General features: G+C 48.2%; 2 protein-coding genes across 4 annotated transcripts in view; one reads left to right on the top strand and one right to left on the bottom strand.

Moving 5' to 3' along the window:
• The first annotated feature begins 30 nt into the window (after positions 1-30).
• Positions 31-7,950, top strand: TRO (trophinin). Its single transcript, XM_063083936.1, is given in 13 exon segments — positions 31-67; positions 2,223-2,335; positions 2,443-2,506; positions 2,771-2,850; positions 3,394-3,485; positions 4,148-4,227; positions 4,321-4,363; positions 4,773-4,835; positions 5,035-5,149; positions 5,939-6,551; positions 6,554-7,135; positions 7,138-7,318; positions 7,320-7,950. Coding segments are annotated over 13 exon segments (2,694 nt in total).
• Positions 7,951-8,283: 333 nt separating this feature from the next.
• PFKFB1 (6-phosphofructo-2-kinase/fructose-2,6-biphosphatase 1) overlaps positions 8,284-14,292 on the bottom strand; it is a 66,631-nt gene continuing 60,622 nt past the window's right edge. Inside the window, exons 11-14 of one of the 3 annotated variants that reach the window (XM_063083133.1) lie at positions 13,591-13,720; positions 11,556-11,618; positions 10,450-10,514; positions 8,284-10,114 (exon numbers count right to left, since the gene is read on the bottom strand). In XM_063083133.1, the coding sequence (XP_062939203.1) occupies positions 10,055-10,114; positions 10,450-10,514; positions 11,556-11,618; positions 13,591-13,720 (318 nt within the window). In that variant the 3' untranslated portion in view covers positions 8,284-10,054. Of the gene's footprint in view, positions 10,115-10,449; positions 10,515-11,555; positions 11,619-12,290; positions 12,374-13,590; positions 13,721-14,292 lie in introns of those variants that run through there. The other 2 variants (XM_063083134.1, XM_063083135.1) reach the window with 2 other exon arrangements.

The raw sequence follows: 14,292 nt of genomic DNA, 5'->3' as shown, positions 1-14,292 counted from the left end.
GGCTCAGCTGTTACTTGGCCTCCCAGAAAGATGGATAGAAGAAATGACTACAGTTATAGATGTCCCCATTCCAGGCAAGGCCTCTTTGCATTCTCATCAGGTCCTGTCCTGAGTTCACTTACTGCTTTTGATCCCCCTACTTCTATGTAGTTGCATAATTCCCTGCCTAACCTGTGTCAGTGCTCACCTGTGTGGTGGAGGGGGAGAAGAGGAAAATCTGACTGATTTTATCTCCTGCTCCCTTCCCCTTCAATCTGGACCCCCTTCAATCAATCACCACTCAGAGGAAGGGGAGACCTTCGTGGAAAGGGGTGGGCTGTAGGGAGGCCAAATGGCTCAGAGATCATAATCCTAAGGGTGTAGGGCCCTCTTCCTCTCTCTGGGAGCCTGTGGCTTCCCTTCCATCCAGATGTACAGACTGAAACCACAGAAGAGGATAGTGTCTTGCTGATGCATATACCCTGTTGACGACAACCAAGAACACCCTGGCCATGGACCCACCGATTGTCAACCAGCCTAAGAAAAGCAAGACCAAGAAGGCCCCTATTAAGGCTATTACTAAAGCTGCATCTGCTGCCCCTCCAGTCCCATCTGCTGGTGAGATTGCCATCAACAAGTCCAAAATAACTCTTCAGGCTTTAAACCTGCCAATCATCACCCACATCAGCCAGGCTTCAGCTAACTACTGAGGCAGCCAGTACTCAAGCCTCTTCAGTCATTGCTCAGCCTAAGAAAGCCAACAAGGTGAAAAGAGTTACTGTCAAGGCAGCCTGTTTCTCAGTCCCCAACTGGTAGTGAGGGTGTCACTACACAGCTCAAGTCTCCCTTGTAGGGCTTAAATCTACCAATCATCTCACAAACTATCCAGGTTCCAGTTGACAGTGAGTTAGCCAATTCCCAGGTCTTGATAGCCTCCACCAAGCCTAAAAAAGCTTCTAACACTAAGAAGGTTGCTAATGAGGTCATAGATAGTGCCACCAAGATCTCACTGGCTTCAACTGCCATCTATACAGCTATGACCCAAGGCCAACTGCCATCTATACAGCTACGACCCAAGGTCAAATTACCAATGAGACAGCCAATATCCAGGCCACAGCAGCCTCCACCTGAACCAAGAAAGCCTCTGAAGCTAAGAAGACAGCTGCTAAGGCCGCAAGTACTGACACTGAGCATCTAGAGGCCTCAAATGCTACTGAGGCAGCTATCAGGCAGATTGAGATCTCAGCAGCAGCTATCTGGACCAAAAAATCCAAGGGCAAGAAAGCTTCCAATAAGGGCCCAAATTCTGCCTCTGAGATCTCTGAGGCTCCACCTGCCACTCAAATAATCACAGACTAAGCCCTAGCAGCCACCCTGTGGGTCAAGAGAGGGTCTTGGAAGGTTGCCACTAAGGCTTGGGCAACTGAAAGCTAGACTCAAATTGCTGACCAAGGGGTTCAGGCCAAGATGGCCACCTCTCAGACTCACATCAGTGACCTTGAGACTCAGGTTGCTGCTGCTGTCCAGACCCTGGCAGATGACTATCTGGCTCAGTTGAGTCTGGAGCCCACAGCCAGGACCCAGGGCAAGAGGAACCAAAAGGTGAGATATCTAACACCACCATCCTTAACTTTGTGCTTCTTTTCCATTTCTATCCTTCTAGTTTGTTCATTTCTTCTATAAGAGTTTACTGAGCCTTTTTATTTTGAGCCAGTCCCCATGTTCAGATAGGCTGTGGGAGATGCTGAGAAGAATGTGTACAGTTTCGGCCCCTGGCAGTTCACAGATTGGTTGGGAAATAAGACATCCATACACTTAGCTACAACCTGTATGTAATTCAACTTGTGTTTACATAGTAGTTAGCGTGTGCCAAGCTTTGTGTTGGGTACATTTACACAGGTTATGTCTTTATGTCATGAAAGTAACTCGTACCAACTAGGGGTCATAGGTCTCCATTTTACAGATAAGAAAACTGAGTACCAGAGAGGTGAAGTGACTTGTCCAAGGGATACACCTAGCAGAATCAGCGGTGGCTTCCCTTGGGTTTCTCCTGTCTTGACAAGGGAATGAAACTCCATTCCTGCCTAGAAAACAAGTGAAAGACAAGCCCAGGACTCAGGGCTGTCAATACCGGGGTTAGGCCCCACTGCAGCGGAGGGATTGGGGTGCTTTCTGGAGGAGGCAGGATGAGAAGACAGAACCATCTCTTTCACCTAGTGACTCTGGACCTTACTTCTTTCTGATGATGAAGTCCAAGCATCTGAACGGGGATGAGAGAAATGGAAGTAATTACAAGTGGATCCCGTGGAGCTGGAGGCCTTTGCCACTCCGAGAAGTGGCCATTTTGCAAGAAAGGGTAAGAATTCAATTCTTCCCACTCTCTTCTTTGCCTGCCCTCTTCTCTGCCATCCTACCAAGTTTTCTGAAAACATACTATCTCCCCATCTATTTCTACTCTCCCAGGCAAATAAGTTGGTGAAATACCTATTGGTTAAAGACCAGACAAAGATCCCCATCAAGCGCTCAGGTAGTATCTTATCAACCTCCCTTCTTGAGCTCTCCTCTGCACTCTCTTCTTCCCCCATGGCCTGGGGGTGACTGTTTCCCTGCCTTATGGCCTCTTTGTTCTCTCACATCTTCATCCCTGCCCTTTTCACCCTCTGCCGTGGCTGGCATCTCCCATTAATCCAGTTCAGGACTCTGATTGCATTGACACCACAGAACTGGCAAAAGGGTTACAGCTCTGTGGCCCCTGCTCAGTCCACCTGCTTCCACCTCTCCCTTCTTACAGACATGCTGAAGGATATCATCCAAGAATATGATGAATATTTCCCAGAGATCATTGAACGCGCAAGCTATGCTCTGGAAAAGGTGAAGGGGTAGCCCTGGGGGATGGGTGCAGTGGGGAAGCCCTAAATCGAACAAAGGTGTACATGTCCCTTCCAGGGAGAACAACGGAGACCCGCTAATGCAGCCCCATCACCGTGCAGATGGGCCGACCACAACCTAGGGCAGGGCGTAGGCTAGCCATGGGTCACACAGCAAGTCAGTGGTGGAAGCACAGCTAGGACTCAAGTCACCCAACTTAGTCCTAGCTTCCATCCACTGCTGGACACTCCTGTCATGTATTTCAGATGCTCACCTCTGCCTTCCATTCCCCATTTCCTGTCTCCCTAGATTCCCACTAATCTCAAAGATGATGTTGATGACAACAGTACATTTGATGCATGTTTACCTGTGTGCCAGGCACTTAACTTTGTGCTCTATGCGCATTATCTCACTGATTTCCAACACACACAAAACCCCCGGGTATTCCCCTAGGTACATGGGGAGCTGTGGGATGCCCAGGAAAGGAAGCTCACTGATGCCTAAGTTGAATTTTGTGATCACACAGACTATTCTTTTACTTGACAGATGTTTCTAGTCAATCCGAAGGAAATCGATAAACAAAGTAGCTTATATATTCTCATCAGCACTCAGGAACGCTTCGCAGGCATACTGGGAACGTAAGCTGGAAAAGGGCTGCGGTGGGAGGGGGGCTTCTGCTTTTGTCCATGGTTCTACCTCTTCCCTGTCCTCTCTCCTCTCATCCGCTTATAGAGTCAGGGAAGACAGGGCATACAAAGCCACCGCCCCAGCTCCTGCACATAGTTGGAGTCCTGTGCGCAGTAGCAGTGCCTCATTATGATTGACTGAAAGGTATAGGAGCCTGGGGTGGGCATTCCTACTGTCAGGTTTGTTGTCCCTCCAGAAGCTTCTCAGGAAAGCAGGGCTGTCATTGCTTGTGTCTTCCTACTGAGAGCCTGGCCTGACCAGGAGTGTCACTGGGGCTCTGCCTAGAATTCTCTCAGGGCTGAGGGGTCTGGGAGCTAAAGAAGGGACTCACATTGACTGGGTGCTTCTGTTGTACCAGGTTAACAGGCATTCTTCCAGCTTCTTGGCAACCCGGTTAAGGTAGGATGTAATTTTCCCATTTTATTGAATAGGAGACCAAGGCTCACAAGTCTAAGTGCCTTGCCCGGGGCCACACAGAACTTAAAGTATAGACTGGGCAGAATTCTCCCATGCATGAGTAATCTGGGCAAGACTAGTCTAGTGAGCTGGCTGGTGTGTCTTTTGCAGGTGGCCGCTGAATATAAACCTTCTCTCTGTCCTATTGTTCTCTTAGGACCAAGGACATACCCAAGCTAGGTCTTCTCATGATGATTCTGAGTATCATTTTAATGAATGGCAACAAGGCCAGTGAGGGTGCATGGCTGTGCATGTAGCCAAATGTGTGACCATGGTCTTAATTCTATGTGTTCATTTCCTGTCCCTGTCTCCTCTTGCCTCCCCTTGTAGCTGTCATCTGGGAGGTGCTGCGCAAGTTGGGGCTGTGCCCTGGGTGTGATTGGGTTCTCTCAGCACTTGCTGTCCATGTTGTCCTTTGGCATGAGACGACAATCCCAGGATTGCAGCAGCCTGGTGGTCTGGTGGAGTGGGCGGGGGGGTGCTGGCCTGGGTGGAGGGCCCAGGGTTCTGAACTGGGTAGATGAGGAAATGGTTCTGAACTCTCTGTTCCCGCTGTCCCTTATGTCTTCTGTTCTGAGCTGAAATGTAAGTTAGACCTTCAGCGATCCCTGACAAACAGCCATCTGGCCTCCGCTGCTTCTAGTGGCCATGTGCTCACTACTTTCTTCACTTCACTGAGACTGCTCTATGCGCTAAAGAGATCTCTTCCATGTTGGAAAATGCCTCTGCCTTCATCTGGGCAGTTCTGATCTGTGTTCATGGGTTATTTTTCCCATTGTTAGGGTGAGGCATTCATTCCTTGGGGAAGTGAGGAAGCTCATCACAGACAAATTTGTGAAACAGAAGTAAGTGGTGTTGGGCCGACCCCGTGGCTCACTTGGGAGAGTGCAGCGCTGGGAGTTTGGGAGTGAGTCTGGGGCTGGAGGGTCTTGGAAATCTTTCTCAGGGGCTGTTTAATTGTTTGTAGGAGGTTGCCACCTGGTGCCTAGTGGTTAAACAACAGGTTTGCTTGGTTAGAAGCAAGTTTCATTTCCCTTCTCCAAGATATCTGGAATACAAGAGGGTCACCAACAGCAGTCCAGCTGAATATGAGTTCTTCTGGGGCTTGCACTCCTACCATGAGACTAGCAAGATGAAAGTCCTCAAGTTTGCATGCAAGGTAATAGGAGAATTGCCTGAACTTGGCATATTAGGGATGACCTTGGCTGGGGCAGGCTATGTTCAGGGGCGGGTAGGTACAGGGCAGCCTGCAGTTCATATATAAATATATGGAGCCTCATTTGTGTCCCAGAATGCTGTTAGATATATAGTTTACATTGTCTAATTTAGCCTTCATATTTAATCAATTATTTAATCAATTAATTAATCATTTTGGGCTGCCATAACAAAATACCATAGACTGAGAATCCCAGAGCAAGGTCCACCAGGGTTGGTTTCTAGTGAGGGCTCTCTTCCGGGCTTGCAGATGGCCATCTTCTTGCTATGTCATCACACAGTAGAGAGAGAGAGAGTGAGCAAGCTCTCTGATGTCTCTTCTTATAAGGACACTAATCCTATTGGATCAAGGACCTATCATTATGACTTTATTTAACCTTAAGTATCTCTATAACAGCCTTGTCTCCAAATGCAGTCACAATTGAGGTTGGGAATTCAACCTATGACCTTTGAACGGACACAAGCATTCAGTCCATAACATACTTACTCTCTTATTATTTCCCTTATTACAAATGACATTAGGCTCAGTGAGATTAAATAACTGATTCAAGGTCATATAGGACCTAAGTTATTAGAGCTGAAATTAGATCTCAGGACTGACCCATGATAGAGCCCCAATAACTAAGAATTGTTTTAGAATTATTGCTATTAGTTTTATACAAAACCCATAGTAGGTGCTTAATACATAATTACAAGGGATATTTTCTTATAATGATTATAATTCCCATTTCAGGTGCAGAAGAAAGACCCCAAGGACTGGGCTGCTCAGTACCGGGAGGCGGTGGAGATGGAAGTCCAAGCTGCAGCTGTGGCTGTGGCTGAGGTTGAGGCCAGGGCTGAGGCAAGAGCCCAAATGGGGTTTGGAGAGGAAGCTGTGGCTGGGCTCTGGAATTGGGATGACATGGATATCAACTGCCTAACAAGGGAAGAGTTAGGTGATGACGGTCAGGCCTGGAGCAGGTTTTCATTTGAAATTGAGGCCAGAGCCCAAGAAAATGCATATGCTAGCACCAATGTCATTTTCAGCAGAGGAGCGAGCACCAGGGCTAGCTTCAGTGATGATGCTAGTATTAGCTTCAGTGGTTCACCCAGCCCTAGTGGTGGATTTGGTGGCAGAGCTGGCATTACCTTTGATGGTGCATCCATTACCTTTGGTTGTGCACCCATTACCTTTGGTGATGCATCCAGCACCAGTGCCAGCTTCAGTAGTGCAGCCAGCATTAGCTTTGATGGCACAACCAGCACTAACTCCAGCTTCAGCGACACAGCCAGCATTAGCTTTGGTGGCACATCCAGCACTAGCACTAGTTTCAGTGGTAGACCCAGCATTACCTTTGGTGGCACACCTTTGTCAGCTCTAGTTTTAGTGACCCACTCAACATTAGCACCAGTTTCAGTGGTGGAACCAGCTCTGGCTTTGGAGGCACACTCAGCACCAGGGTCTGCTTTGGTGGTTCTCCAAGCTCTGGTGTCAGCTTTGGGGGCACAGTTAGTACCAGTATCTGTGTTGGTGGCTCTCTCAGCACCAGCACTGGTTTTGGTGGTACACTCAGCAGCAGTGTTTCCTTTGGTAGTTCTCCCAGCACCAGTGCCAGCTTTGGCAGTGCACTCAACACCACTGCCAGTTTCAGCAATGCACTCAGTACCACTGCTGGTTTCAGTGGGGCTGTCAGCACTAGTGCTAGCTTCGGTGGTGCTGTCTGTACCAGTGTTGGCTTCGGCAGTGCACCCAGCACCAACCCTTCTTTTGGCAGTGCATTCAGCACCATTGTTGGCTTCAGTGGGACACATAGTACCACTACTGACTTTGGTGGTGCTCCCAACAACATCATTGGCTTTGGCGGTGCTCCCAGCACCAACATTGGCTTTGGCAGTGCTCCTAGCACCAACATCGGCTTTGGCGGTGCTCCCAGCACTAGCGTCAGCTTTGGAGTGCTGACAAAACCAGCCTGTGTTTTGGTGGAGCTCCCAACACCAGCCTCAGCTTTGGCAGTGCATCTAACACCAATCTATGCTTTGGTGGCCCTCCTTGCACCAGTGCCTGCTTTAGTGGTGCTACCAGTGCCAGTTTTGGGGATGGACCCAGCACCAGTGCCGGTTTCAGCTTTGGCAGTGTTAAGCACCAGCACTGGCTTTGGTGGCAGCCTAGGCACCAGCGCTGGGTTTGTTGGTGGACTGGGTACTAGCGCTGGCTTTGGTGGTGGACTAGGCAGCAGCACTGGCTTCAGTGGTGGACTAGGCACGAGAACTGGCTTCGGTGGTGGACTAGGCACCAGTGCCAGCTTTAGTGGTGGACTGGTTACCAGTGATGGCTTTTATGGTGGACTAGGCACCAGTGCTGGTTTTGGCAGCACACTTGGCACTGGCACTGGCTTTAATGCTGGCCTCAGCACCAGCAATGGTTTTGGTAGTGGGCCTAATGCCAGCTTTAACAGAGGACTAAGTACCATCATTGGCTTTGGCAGTGGTTCCAACGCCAGCACTGGCTTTACTGGTGAACCGAGCACTGGCACAGGCTTCAGTAGTGGACCCAGTTCTATTATGGGCTTTAGTGGTGGACCAAGCACTGGTGCTGGTTTCTGCATTGGACCAAGCACCAGTGGCTTCAGCAGTGGACTGAGCAGCAGTGCTAGCTTTGGTGGTGAACCAAGCAGCAGTGCTGTCTTCAGTGGTGGACCAAGTACTGGTGCTGGCTTTGGTGGTGAAGCCACCAGCCTTGGTGCCTGTGGCTTCTACTGTGGCTAGTGAGGTTTCAGGTAACTGCAATGTGTCCATAGCCAGAACCCATGGGGATGGGTATGAGTTGGGAGATGTTATGAAAAACACTGAGGTTGGAGGGTGAGGTGGGAAGATGAGGGCAATGAAGGAAGTATGAGAAAACAGTACATTTGATGTTAAACTGCATTTCTGTTTGGTGTTTTGTTTTCAAGTTTATGCCCATGTTTACAGATACCGCTAATGAATTGCAACAGTCCTTCCCATGGAGCCAAGGTATATCCTTGGAATCTGTCCACATAGCAGTCTAAGCAGCTTCTACTGATCAACTGAGGGTGACAACACTGAAAAATCTGTTTGCTGTTCCTGCTTTATTGTTTTCCTTCTGTGTGCTGTCATATTTTGGTATCAGAGTTACATTAAATTTGCAAAATGAATTGGATTTTTTTGTTTGTTAATGTGCGTAAGTAGTTGTGAGTGACATTTTGGGTTTGTAGAAGAGCTAGATATCAGCATGGCTATTTGGGGAGGGTAAGGCTTCAGCTTTAGGCTAAAGGGCAAATATGACTTCATTGGGATAGAGGCTTGGAGAAAGCATGGCAGGCAAGGGCATAATAGCTTGAGCAAAGACATAGAGGGGGAAAGCCTGGAGCAGAAGGCAAAGGGAGACAGTTCTGGACAGTAAGTATAGATTCATTTTGAGTCATTTGTGTAAGAACGGAGGGATAGAGAGGGAGGTAACTAGGAGTGGACATAGGAACAAGGGAGGGTGTTCCTGAGATAGGAGAAAAAGACTTGAACATATGGCATAGACTGTGGGGCAAAGGCCAATAAAAAGGGACAAAAGATAGACATGGAAGAGTCAGGAATTGACTGAATAGCCCATTTCTGAGAAGGTGGGATGGGATAGGGTACCAGAGAATTGTGGGTGACCCTGACTTTGAACAGGATTTAAGGGTGGTTATGGAAACAGATAAATATATATCTACTTCAAGCAATGATTGACAACCCTGTAGTAGATCCCAACCAAAAAAGGAGATGTGGATTTTACAAGGTTTGGGTCTTGCTGGGTGGTTGTGATGGAAGGACAAGGAAACAAAGGCAGCAAGTGTATGAATCTGTCTCTTTTCCACTGGGTCACTGGTATCTGGCCCATAGTAGGTGCATGAAGAGTGGCTGAAGAGATGGACCATAGGATCCAAGCTGATTAGGGATGGAAGAACATTGAAGAGGGAGAGGACTGATGGACTGGGAGACAATGGAGGAATCAAAGGTCTATATTCTTGGTGCAATACAAGAACAAATATTATTCATTCAAGAAATATTCCATGCAGGCTTAATTTTTGAAGGCATGCTGCTAGGGATCCTGTGGATGATGCAGAGAGTTGTAAGGACCAGGGTGGGGGTGGGCAGTAGTCACACAGTGGGATGCTTGCATTGAAGAAGCTAGACTAGGGAGAAGATTCCAAGGTCCATGAAGTGGATGGATGAAAGGGAGAAGATCACGAGTTGAGGGGGTCAAGGGACTGGGAGGCCAGGGCATTGGCTGGGTCATACTCATGGACAGTGAAATCACTCAGGATGGCAGCAAGAGTTGGAGAAGAGTGGAGCACTTGGCCCAAGTGCCAAATTCTTCCCTAAGTGTAAAGATGAAGGTGTCATGCCTCCTGCTACCCTGCACACCAAGGAACAAGGTCCATAGGCACTCACAGGGACCTATCCTCTCCCCCATCTTTGGAGATGCTACCTCAGAACTCTTCCTTCCAGGAAGACCTTGCCCACTCCACACCCCCACACCACCAAAGCTGGGTCAGGATCAGACTCAGGATCTTGAGAACAATGGGAGAAACCTCATCATGACCTCCTCCTCTCCTGTAGGCAGTACAAGAAGTCTTCATTGATAAGAGAATAGAAATTAAGAAAGAAAGAGCTTTATCCAGAGCTAGATAGCTCCTTGGTTGTGGTCAGGAATTGAGATCTAGTTTGGAGCTTCTGAGGACTTCTTCATTGGAAGCAGGGCTCTCCCAGTGAGACCAAGGTCAGAATCTTCTCAGGGTAGGAGAAGGGCAATGATAGGAGTTCCTAAAGGTGGAAGACAGTGAGGACAGAGACAGCCTGACCTCTTGGAAAGGGCTCAGTAATGAGCAGGGACAGTATCCAAGGCTTCCTCAGGTTCCCGGGTAATGTCCACGTTCTGAGAAGAAAGAACCCAGGATTAATAGGAAGGAGACAGTAGTTTAGGACCCCAGCCCCTCTCCTGCCTCTGGTTCTCACTGCCAGGCTCCCTTCGTGGTAGCCAGGCTTGGGGGAATCTCTGAGGCCTTTTTGGCAGGGGTGGCCCTGGCCCTGCATTTCTATGGTGCCTCAGGTCTGGGCTGTGATTCCTCCATTTCCGGGTGCTGGTTATTCCACCTGTTGGTGTGAAACACCCAGGCTCTGTGGAGTTGGGGCAGCCTTTCTGTGGGGGAAGGTGCTTTCACCATGTCCTGTGTCTACAGCCAGCTTGGGCTACAGACTCCCCCCACCTACCTCAGGCTTCTCCCGGTGTGTGTTCACGGCCTCCACATTCAGGTAGATGGACTCCACTTTGCAGCCTCAGAAAAGAACAACCCCTCTGTCTGTAGGCCCCCAAGGTAAGCACAGATCTTCCCTGAGGTATCATTCCCCCCATCACCACCCATACCCCAGCTCCATACTGTGTGCAGATTGTGACTGCTCTGTAGAAAAGGAATTTAGAGGAGATGTATAATGTGTGGGGAAGATACCAGACCCAAGAGGCAGCCAGTGGGGTGTCTTCTCATCTCTGCCCCTAACTGTCTCTGAGTTCTCTGATGGAGATAGAGATGAGAGATGATCTCCGTGGCTTCCCCCAACTCTTGTGGTATGTGGGGCAGCAATCTAATCTGTGTAATATTGATGAACTCTGTGGACCCTCCAAGCCATGTTAGGTGCTGAAGAGGTGGAAGAGGCCTGGGGTCATTGCTTTGGGTGGTCCATCCCAGGCAAAGTTTATTAGAGGACCATGTGGTTATGGCAATGCCAGGAGTGTAGAAGGTCACTAGGGAACCCGAAAAAGTAGGAGGGTGTATCATTGGGGCCTGGGACTGGCAGAGGAGACCTAATGCCTTAGAAGCCCTCGTAGCTCCACCCTGAAGACTGTGCCCTACTCCAGGCTTCAGTAGGCCGTTCTGCCCTGTTCACACCCTGGAATAGATGTGATTCTGACCCTTCTCTGCTCATGAAGCTTTTATAGCTAATTAATGCCCTGAGAGAGTCTAAATTACCCAGGCTGGTCTTTGAGTTCTTTCTTTAATATAGCACCATCCTACAATTTTCCTCTGGTTGCATTTGGGTAACCCCTCCACCACCCCCATCCCGGCCCAGCTCCCTGCTCTGCTCTCAGTGCTCTGTGCTAGGTGCTCTGGCAAAGACAGAGAGAGTTGGGGCCAGGACTTGGATTTAGAGGCCATTCCAGTCCTTCCCCGTTATCCTATCACCAGTCCCACCTCCACCAGGACATCTACCCATCCACCTAGGGAACCTCCCCCAGGACTCTGCTGGGCAAATTGGTAGGCACTAGGAGCATGCTTATGGCCTCTATGTACCTTTCTTTGGATCAGAGTGGGAGCACTCACCATAAGCCACAGGTGTGAGTTTGAGCACTGTGTGCAGAGGGCACTTGAGATAGGGAAGCTCATCTAGAAAGGAGGAGGAAGTAGCCTTCAGAGACACGGTGCTGGACAGGGTACCACTTCCCCAGGTCTCCAGGCTTCCTGGACTTTTCCCCTCCCCCTCCCCTTCCCACCCTCTGCAGGGGGCAGCACTGAGAGCCAGCTGGGAAGGGAGGAAGGGAGCAGGAGGCTGGCCTGGGGAATGTGAGCAGATTGTGGGTCCCGCAAGAAGGTCAGGCCAGCTGCCCCAGAGACTGCCACCTCCTCACTCAAAGGGTGCACAGGAGACCACAGTAAACCTCCCTGCTGCCCCCAATCTGGGCCTGTCACAGACCTCACCACAACAAAGGCCCACAATTTATGTCACAAGTGTTTTTTGAGATCCTGCTATGTGTTAGGGTCTGCACAAGGCTTTGTGCACTCTCATTGTGTACTCACTGGTACTCTGGGGCTCTGTGCGCCCTCACTGTGCACATGAGGAAGCACACTGAGAGAAGGGAAGTGATTTGCCTGACGTCTCTGACCCAGTTCTGCCATGGCCTCAACTAGTGACCTTGGCTCGGCCTCTTCTATCTGGCCCTCGGTGTACCCATTTCACAAGACAGGACTATACTAGATGTACTCTTAGGGTGCCCCCACCCTAAGGTTCTGTGGGTTTGCATTCCCAGTCACATTATCTCTCTGAGCCTCATTCTATCACTCACCTGAGTAATGGTGGTAAGATCCTCTGCTCAGCCCTGCCCTGCCTGGCTCCTAGGGCAGTTGTGAGCAGCTGCGGTGGCCTGTGCGTGAAAATGGGTAGGAAGTGGAGAAAGTGGGAGGTTCTCATGTTCCCCACACACTCTGCACTCCATACATATCTGAGAGAGGAGGGCCTTTGGCATGCACCTGGGATCAACTCCTGTCCCTGATACTTTGAGCCCTATGACCTTGGGAAAGTCACTTCACCTCTCTGGGCCTCCACTTCCTCATCTGGACAATGTGAGTTATAGTGCCTGCCTCATGGTCTCAAAAAACTGCCCTCCAAAATAGAGATGTGAACATATCAGAAATCTATCAACATAAAACCCCCCACTGCACATCCCATCGCCTATTTCCAGTGAGAAAACTGAGGACCAGGCATAGGAAATGAGTTATCCAATGTCAATTTCTCAAGTTCCCTGGGTTCCAATTCTGGATGACTACATATCACACATGCTCTTTATTTTGAAACTAGCATTGTAGAAAAGATCCAAGATTACAAGACGTTGTAGGTGTCAAATAACATCTTTCATTGTTCTCAAACACTCTCAGAATATCCTGGAAATGCCAACACTTCAGTATCTATATTAGAAATGGATTCTCACACCTGAAGGTGCTACAGGTGTGAATGATCCCTTGCCAGGCCACCTGCCCTAGTTTTCAGTTCAGCATATGTAGTCAATGTATAGATACCCTATACATACAATGTCTAGATGTTTAAAAAAATAAATTACCATTTGAAAAAAATTAAAATAAAAACATCACTATCTTGGGGAAATCATCCCTACAGCAAAGACAGAAACCTATAATCAGGATCATGAGGCCACAAAAGGCCCAACTATCACCTGATGACAGCATATTCCAGAGAAATACTGGCTCATCTTTTTGGGGTTGAGGCAGACTGGTAATGCTGGCTTTGAAAACGTTAGCTCAGAATAATATTAATACTAATAGCAGCTAACACTTATATAGCCCATACAATGTGTCATGAGCTGTTCTAAGCTCTTTATAAATGTTGTTTATTTAAACTTCACCATTATTCTCCCCATTTTTCAGATGAAGAAACTAAGGCCAGAGAGGTTAAAGTAATTTTTAAAGGTAGTACAGCTAGCATGTGACAGAGAAAGAATTTGAACTTAGGCATACTTGTTCTAGATACTGTGCTCTTAACCACTAAGATATAACCCCCTAATTGTTGGTGTCAGGGCCTCCAATCGTATCCAGTTCCCCATGCCAAGAACAGAGAGAAGGGTGGTACCTGAACTTTTGTCGAGGAAGTAGGCCAGAAGGCACCGCATAACAGCCTGGTGGCAGATTACCAGTACATTCTCCTGTCGTTCTAGCTCCATTATAACTGGCTCCAGACGTTGAACCAGATCCTCATAGGACTAAAGGTGAGAGAAATACTTGCATAAGAAAGGGAGATGAGGCATATTTATCCATAGCAGAAGAACTCTAGACTAGGAATCAGGAAAACTTGGTTCTGGTGCCAGTTCAGTTGTTGACCCAGTAGTATAACCTTAGGCAACTCAGTTTCTTATCTATTAAATGGGGTCAATCATTATAGAGGACTAAATAACAATAACAACAATAAAACTCTGCATTACTGACTTTTCAAAAATATAAGGGAAATTCTATAAATATAGTGTTCCAAAATGAAGGAAAATTTCAGAAAAAGAGTGATAAGTGGATGTAGAAGCGACAGATGCCCCAGGGGCATTTGCCAATCATAGTAACCAAAAGGCTTGAGTTTTAAAAACCTCATAGAAATAGGAGACAAGGACTTAGTTGTGTATAAGGTGAAGAGTTGGGACTGATAGTTTCACATAAATCTGGGACCCTCAAAGGGCACATCTTTAATCCTTCAGTAGAAGTGTCAACTAGAAAAGTCCATCCATAGGCAAAGGGAAACAACAAGAAAATATGTCTGTCTCTCCTTGGCTCTTGGTAGAAAATATTA

Source organism: Cynocephalus volans, chromosome X, assembly GCF_027409185.1.
Source record: "Cynocephalus volans isolate mCynVol1 chromosome X, mCynVol1.pri, whole genome shotgun sequence".
NCBI lineage: Eukaryota > Metazoa > Chordata > Mammalia > Dermoptera > Cynocephalidae > Cynocephalus > Cynocephalus volans.
Note: the sequence above shows the minus strand (reverse complement) of the source record. Positions and strands in the feature narration are given on the sequence as shown.